General features: G+C 37.8%; 1 protein-coding gene across 1 annotated transcript; it reads right to left on the bottom strand.

Moving 5' to 3' along the window:
• Positions 1 to 1,808: 1,808 nt before the first annotated feature.
• On the bottom strand, positions 1,809 to 6,389 carry LOC127533766 (PI-PLC X domain-containing protein 1-like). Its single transcript, XM_051947689.1, has 4 exons — positions 6,380 to 6,389; positions 4,684 to 4,839; positions 2,756 to 2,936; positions 1,809 to 2,678 (listed from the first exon to the last, which is right to left on the bottom strand). Exons 2-4 carry the CDS (start codon positions 4,828 to 4,830, stop codon positions 2,434 to 2,436), a joined length of 573 nt encoding a protein of 190 aa, XP_051803649.1. The 5' UTR covers positions 4,831 to 4,839; positions 6,380 to 6,389; the 3' UTR covers positions 1,809 to 2,433.
• Between the last annotated feature and the right edge of the window lie 1,612 nt (positions 6,390 to 8,001).

Here is an 8,001-nt window from a genome sequence, read left to right as displayed (position 1 = left end):
CAGTCACACTACTGAGCGTTTTACCAGCTTAAAACAATTTAACTGAAGGCAGCTGCTTGAAAGACCTTAAAAATCATTTTCAAAGAAGACACTAAATGTTCACTAATGTCACTGCATCCCAGACAAGATGCCGCCTTTACACCCAAAAATCCTTTGACATTTGTCATTGAATTTACATTTGCTCATATTAAAAAGATTACTCAAGATTAGGATGCTTCTTTGCATGAATGACAGTGATAAAAATCCTTACTTTTGTATCATTTGCATGTTTTATCTCAAATTCAGTCCCTTAAAGTAGCAAAAACATCACATTTCTCTCTCTTGCTAACAGCTACCTCATGAGAAAAGTACTTTCACCTTCGGCTACAACAGTGGAAACAAATGCCAGCCAGGAAGAGCAGCTCCTGTTACTCTGTGGGTCAGACCTTGTTTAATTTTTAGTGCGGGACACTGGCTTTAAATTATGGAGAGAGAGTTACAAAGCAGAAACTGCACAGTTTAAAGGATAAGACAAACTGATGTGATAGAAAATGAGAGTAAGCAAGACTGAAATGATGCTTTAAAAAAGTCGCATATATGTTTATCAGCTTAAGGAAATAAAATGATCTAATTGCATATATATATATATATATATAATATATTATATATATATATATATATATAATATGTATGTATGTATGTATGTATGTATGTTATACTACCACTCGTGGAGACTTGCTGGTCAATCATGCTGCTGCACAATGTGATTGGATTTTATTTATTAAAATAAAAGTGATCACAAAAGAGAAACCACAAAAACCCTAAACGGAAGAAGATGCATAATTAGGATTATTTTAGGATTTCAGATTTAAAACTCAACTATTATTCAATTTTTAAGCACAACAATGAAGCAGAATTGGCAAATTTTAGCCTCCTGCATATTCAAATGTACTATATTTACTTTTACTCCTTCTAGTAAAAGTAGCCACATCAGAACTGATTTTAAATTTTGTTGGTTTTTAGAACTCTTCATGGGCATCTGACAGGTTATATTACACTATAAAAGCCTGGTTGTTGGCAGAAACAGTTTGACTGTTCCTGAATCTTACCTTGAGACTAAAAGTGGCTGGACTTTATAGTTTATGCTCCTAAACTACCTTTTTCTTTCTTTTAACTGCTGTGCCATTTTACTGTGGTTATTTTAGAAATTGTCTGAGTCTTCTCTGTATTTCAATGCCTGCATTGTAGAGCATCATATAACTTTGTTTCAGGAAAGTGCTGTATGGAAAAAAAAAAGTAAAAATTATTCCTCATTAATTGAACAACACACAGTCTATAAATTTCCAGTGGCACATTCAGCCTTAAGACTAAATCCATTATTTAATAACCACTCGCTACCATTAGTGGGAGTTTCCCTTATGTTATAAATAGCTTTAAACCTCAGGCACACAGTCAGACGATATAAGAATAACAAACTCATCCGAGTTGAAAAGTTTTCTGTGAATTATGCACCTGTTTTTCCTCTTGTCGGCCATTATTGTGGAACTGAACTGACCCCAGAGTCGCAGCAGCATTTCACACAACTGATGTAATACTAGCTATTCTATAGAAACACATACTGCAGGAGAAAACAAAAGCTATTTTCCCCTCTGTGGCCCTTTAGGGACCCCATGGTTTGACATTCCCTGTGGCCAAAAACACTGAACACATGGTGACCTTATTTGTGAGACTGAAACAAATGGTCCAGCACAGGTGTACAAAGAGGAAAACCTCATGAGCTACACTTCCAAAATGAAGTGAAAACATACCGATCTAAATAAAATGAGATATTTTGCATAAAAATGCTCATGTTTATTGGAAAAGCTTATCTCCACAGGCACAGCGGTGCAGCGTCATGTTAAATCAAGGCTGAACCTCTCGGCTAAAGTAGTAAAACAGTCAACGTTGGGTTCATGCAAGTAGGTTTTCCATGCATTTTGCATAAGTTTCATGTCTTTTCTACATTCTCTATGGGTAAATAAGCGTATTGTAGCTGATACAGTTTACTGCTCATGTTATAATTATAAAAGTTTGTGTTCTACATTAGTCATATGTGCTCATTGAATACGTTGTGCTTACTCGTCTAAAATGCCTACGTTCAGGTGAGATTAGCTGGATCGTTATTGCTTTGGTCAGCGTAACATAAACCTGGCTGCCTCGCTGACTTGTGAAAACTGATACAGTACATTGCATAAATATTGAACTGAATGTAAACAAACAAGTGCAGGTCAAAATATCCAAAAAAAGCAGCTTTCAGACTGAAATGCACATGTCACTGCGTCCAGCAAGTGCATTAATGTTTAAATGAATAATTCAAGTATTTTTCTGCCACTCTTAACAAAACAAGCTTGAGTGTATTTCATGCTGTGATTCACATTTTTTCGTTGCTGGAGAACCATGCTTATTGGCAGAAAGTCATGAGGACCATTTCAGTAGTTTCTCGTTCAGTGTAACAACAGTCGGTACAAAGTGGCTCTCTGTGATAAAGTCCCCGGCGATGATGTTCAGAGAGCCGACTCTGGAGCCGGGAGTTTGTTCTTTAACCCAACTGAGCAGTGTTGGGTACGTGGACATCACTAAGTCCTTCAGGGACTCTGTCGGATGTGTACAGATGTACTTCAGGTCTTCTGTCAGATTGATTCCTGTGACAAAGAAACCTCCTGAAACACAAATCGGCAGACATTAAATGCATCCTATTCATTGCATGTGTTTGATATCATAGGTAACAGTAAATTACCTGGTCTGCCATGTTGTTTCCTGTGTTCGAACTCTTCAATAAGAGCCTCAGCTTTGCATTTGTTGGCCCACCAGTAAGGAATGTGCGGCCACAGTTCACTGTGACAGCTGGAAATGGTGTGTTCATAGGACACAATCACTTGGTAGCCTAAAGCCCACAGGTTTCGAAGAGTTAATGGTTCCTGAAAGCAACAAAATAATGGGGTTAGTTTCACTTCTGTGTGACCTCTAAGGATGTATTGATCAGCTTCATTTGTTCATTGGTTCCTACTGAAGATCTAAATCTCCACAAAAGACGTCCCAAATATCTGGTCTCACCAGTTGGGCACTGTAGTTTTAATCAAATGTTAGTCAAACAGGAGTATGTAGTGTATTTGTTAGACTGTTTTCAGCTGTGGACATATTTGGTGCCTTAGTGACCATCTACATCTGGATCGATCAATCAATCAATCAACTTTATTTCTAAAGCACTTTAAAAATCTACACTGTTGACCAAACTGCTGTACATGTTAAAATAAATAAAATACTAATAAAAATACTAATAAAATAGTGTGAGCATAAAAATACCACATAAAATACAGGTTGTACAATAAAAGCCAGCTCTAAGCTGAGCCATACGCCAAGTTAAAAAAATGTGTTTTTAAAAGAGATTTAAAAGTAGAGAGAGAGTCTGCCAATCTGATATGTAGTGGGAGCTCATTCCACAATTTAGGAGCAGCCACAGAAAAAGCACGATCCCCTCTCGATTTCTTTTTAGCCTTTGGCACCACCAGTAAAGCCTGATCTGCTGACCTCAGTGAGTGAGATGGGATCTGCACATCACACTAAAACCATCAGCCTAATATTGTGTAGGTTCTCCTTGGGCTACCAAAACAGCTTGAACTCTCTGGGATAAGAACAGAGGACCTCTAGAGGTGTCCTGTGGCATCTGGAACCTGGACATTGATAATAGCTCATTTAGGTCCTTTAGGTTGCAGAGTGGAGCCCCCAAGAATCAGGCTTGCTTCGGTCAGATTGGGATCTGGGGAGTTAAGAGGCTGAGTCGACACCTTGGGCTCTTTGTCGTGTTCCTCAAGCTGTTCCTGATCAGTTTTTGCAATGTCCATTATCTGTGGGGATTTTCAGTTTTCCAGGTCCTGGTAATCCTAATTGGTTCAGTAGAAGTCAATTAGTGTTTTGGTTTTTGATAATGTTTCATCTATCATCCAGTTGGCTTCCTCAGGAGTCCAAGGTATTAATTCTCATGTCTGACAGATAGATACTTTATTAATCCTGAGGGAAACAATCCACCTGCATGTAAAGGATCACGTACGTTCCTTTGAGAACAACAATGCCCACTAGTGAGCCTCGGCAGCTCCCTTCTGGACAGAGAAGATAGATGGTTTGAGATAAAAGTAAGGGGTGGAAGCCACCTCTGTACAAAGGATGGGGTCTATAACACCACTTATCAGGTACTTATAATGCAGTTCTAAGGTTGCTCCCCAGTTAATTTCACAACTATTCACACCTTGCAATTTGACTGAACTCTTCACCACACGGTTAAAACTGAGGAACCCTTTTGGATGAAAGTGAAATATCTTCAGGAACCAAAAACTTCTGGTTGCCTTCTACAAAAGCGCTTAAGTTTGCATTATAATGAGATCATCAGTGCCATTAACTTCAACTGTAAATGGTTTTAATGTTGTGCTTCATTGATTTACATCTGACTGAGTAAAAATAAACTACAGTGAACATGCACAGCCGCAGTGTGCCTCACTGATGTGGTGTTAGTTTTCTGACAACAGTGGAGCTCTGCTGTACAGAGGAATAAGACACATACAACTTTGGATTCACAGCTGTTTTCTGGGATTTGCTGACAATAAGAAACTTGTAAAATATAATGAGACTTAATTTTTAAATTCATATACAAAAGAAGAAGCACAGCTGTACCGTTTTGGGGCAGAGTTTGGAGGTGAATGCGTTGCGGATGGTTGTGAGCAGCAGCATGTGCAGCTCCTGGTTCAGGCCGAGGAAGTGGCTGAAGGAGAGGATGACCACCTCTTTGGGATGAGCGTCCAGCCACTCTCTTATCTCCATCAGGACGGTCTGTCAGCGAAACACAAGGCACCATTTACAAATCACAGCCTTACTGTAAAAGCTTGCAGCGCTCTCTAAACTTGTAACGCTGCCAGGTGCAGTTATCAGGCAGGACTGCTTTTTGGCTTCAGTCTGCAAAAAGATGAAAATATCAAAGTCTGTAACAACTTGAAAGAAGTGCTCTGGATAGATTAGTTTTTTCTTCTGAACACTGCAACTTTGCAGGAGGTCTCAGGAGATTTAAATACACTGCATTTATCATGTAGTGCCTGAAATACCTTCTGCTGCATGGCGCACGACTTTCATCCAGGAATTGTGAAGCAATTTACATGGATTGATTGCATTGTAATGTGACTTATTTCAGAAAATGCATTCATTCAACCTAATGGGAACAGCTTAGTCTAACCTTTTTAATGTTCTCTCAGAGTCTAAGCTGAACTAAATGACATTGTGTCAAAGAAGTCATCACTGACTTTTTGCTTTTTTCAGAGGGCCAAAAAATATCACCGCTCAACAACCAACGCTGGCATATCATCTAAAATCAGCAGGCCAGTGTATCTGCATTAGGATGGTACACTTTTTGTGTTTAATGCTTGACTCTCTGTTGAGTGTGAACATCTCACAAAGGCACATTTTTATATGTTTGGTCGAATAATTTTATATAACGTTGGGCGATCTAGTGAGCCTCGGCAGCTCCCTGTGAAGCCTCCACTCTCATTCAAAAGGGAAAATTCTATCATGATGGGAATTACAAATCAAATAACTAAGTCAAAATGATTTAACAAGCTGCAAATACTAGCTTTTTAATTATTTATAACTATTTTAAGCTAATAGGCTAGCCAATAGGATGCACTTAGTACAGTGTGAATAAGTATTCTTGGAAGGTTATAATGTATTTTTGCAAGTTAGACAGTATATGATATATTATATATTATAATATATTTGAAACTGCTATCACTTCTTGTCTCTCTCCTACCTGTCTCATGAATTAGGTGCAGGAGTCCTATGATATATCCTGCCTATGTGCCCTCAAGTAAAACTATATAACTTAAAAGATAAAACTTTCATTCATTAGATGTAAAAATCATCCTCATTTAATTTACACAGCAGTGGTTTTGCTGACACGGCTTCCCTAGATCTGGCAGCATATGGTGCTGAATGTTCGCAAACTTTAGACAGATATTGCTCATATCCGACACTGCTGAGTAAGTATAATAATTTTATAACTATTTGCTTCTTGTGCTAGTAAACACGACATTTTAACATTTTCAATTATCTTGCAATTGTCACTTGTGGCCATAGTGTCAGGAAAAGGCACGTAGGGTTGCCACATCCAAAATTACAAATATTATGTTGATTTAACAGTGATTTTTTAACATGGACATGACAAATAACAGTAAATTTACAGTTTTAATGTTTTTTCTGGAGGATTTAGTGTCAGTGTTGGCTGAGCTTGGTCCCCTTCTGTTTTTTTTCTCTAAAATGATGCAAAATAATTTCAGGAGCATACATTTCACTGTGACAACTTCATTTGTGTTCATTACTTCACCTGAACAGTGAGCGTGTGTAAACACGCTGGTAGAAGTACAGATCGTGGAGCTGTCGTTGGGCCGGTGAGCGATTCTCAGGTCGCAGTATCTGACCCCACAGTCCAGCTGCTGCTTTATAGTGAACTCCTGCAAGACATCACATGCACAATTCTCACAGGAGATCCAGTTTTAGTGTCACTAAACATATTTTACACGACAGTTAGCGCGTGTGATTAATTACCTGTGTTATTGCCCACTTGTACACAAAGGGCCGAATGAGCGGCTTCATGTATTTGTCCAGCTTTTGAAGCAGGTCTGGCTGCATGAGGTCAACAGGGATCTGTCGTTATATCCAGACAGTAGGTATTGCATTGTGGCTGCCTAAATGGGGCAAACATAATACACTTAATCACCATAAGACATGATTGGTTCATGCAGTAGCTGCTGAGCTCTAAAGCTCAACACGCTTCAATTCACATATTTCACAACACACACCAGCAATGCAGCTCCAGAAATCTGGTTTGTGAATTGCAGCCACAAATGTCACAATATCAAATTTTTACAAACAAGATTATTGTAACCAAAGAGTTTGTAGGAAATTTGAAAAATATTATATCTTTAACTTTGCTTAGTGTCTACTTATTGCACATTGATACACTCAAATACAAGTGCAGAGAGTCTAGAAACATGACTGGACCAAAATATACAAAAAAAGACAATTAATTAACTAAATTGACAACATAAAGGCAACCAGATAAGCTGATAATCAAAAAACCCACTGGTCCAAACATCTGCCATCAATACAGGTTGTCCCTAAGTCTGGACACATAGGCAAATACATATTTTTAAGAAATTACATTTCTAACAACATTGTATTCAATATAAATTTTTAACATATTGAATTTAATATATATTTGACAATTAATCAAATGTTTATTTCATATAATAGCCATATTTAATCCGTGGAGGCAAAATATATAGATAACGACAGTTCCATAGTCCAGACTTTAGTGTAATCCCTTCTGTACTGGAGGTTGGACCAGAGGCCTGAACCATGAAGCAAATTCAGCATAGTCTGGATACCAAAGCTTTTATCAACTTGTTAAGTAATACAGGGTTTCTGAGTCTAGCTTTGAGTACTTTTAACTAAAAGGGCCATTTTACCAGTTCACCAACTGCAAACATGGACAAGAATACACTATAACCATAAACCAATATGAAGAATGTAAAAAATATAATAGAGGCTAAAAGTGGCACAAGCTGCTTGCAGCCAAACACAGGAAGAAAGCTGATTTAAAAAAAAAAAAACAAAAAAAAAACAGTGTGTGAGTGTGTAAGTTAATAGACTGATCAATTTCCTAGCCCATCATTAAGGCGTGAGTTATTAAAACGTGTGTATTACATTAGTGTCCTGCTTAGATGCAGACTTTTCTCATTAAAGTTTACGCTCACTCTTGCGTCTGCAGCCCCTGTGGTGTTAAATGATCTTCAGTGCAAGTAAAGATTAAATATTTCAAAATAATTCAAATCAGTAAGAAGGCTTGCTGCTAGTCTTACAGGTCCAAAAACACATTCAGTGTTTCTATCATTCTCTTTTATATTATAGCATCTAAGGCCTTAGAATGATTGTGTTGAAATTTCT

The sequence above is a fragment of the Acanthochromis polyacanthus genome, chromosome 4, assembly GCF_021347895.1.
Source record: "Acanthochromis polyacanthus isolate Apoly-LR-REF ecotype Palm Island chromosome 4, KAUST_Apoly_ChrSc, whole genome shotgun sequence".
In the NCBI taxonomy this organism is placed as follows: Eukaryota; Metazoa; Chordata; class Actinopteri; family Pomacentridae; genus Acanthochromis; species Acanthochromis polyacanthus.
This window is presented reverse-complemented; position numbering and strand designations above follow the sequence as displayed.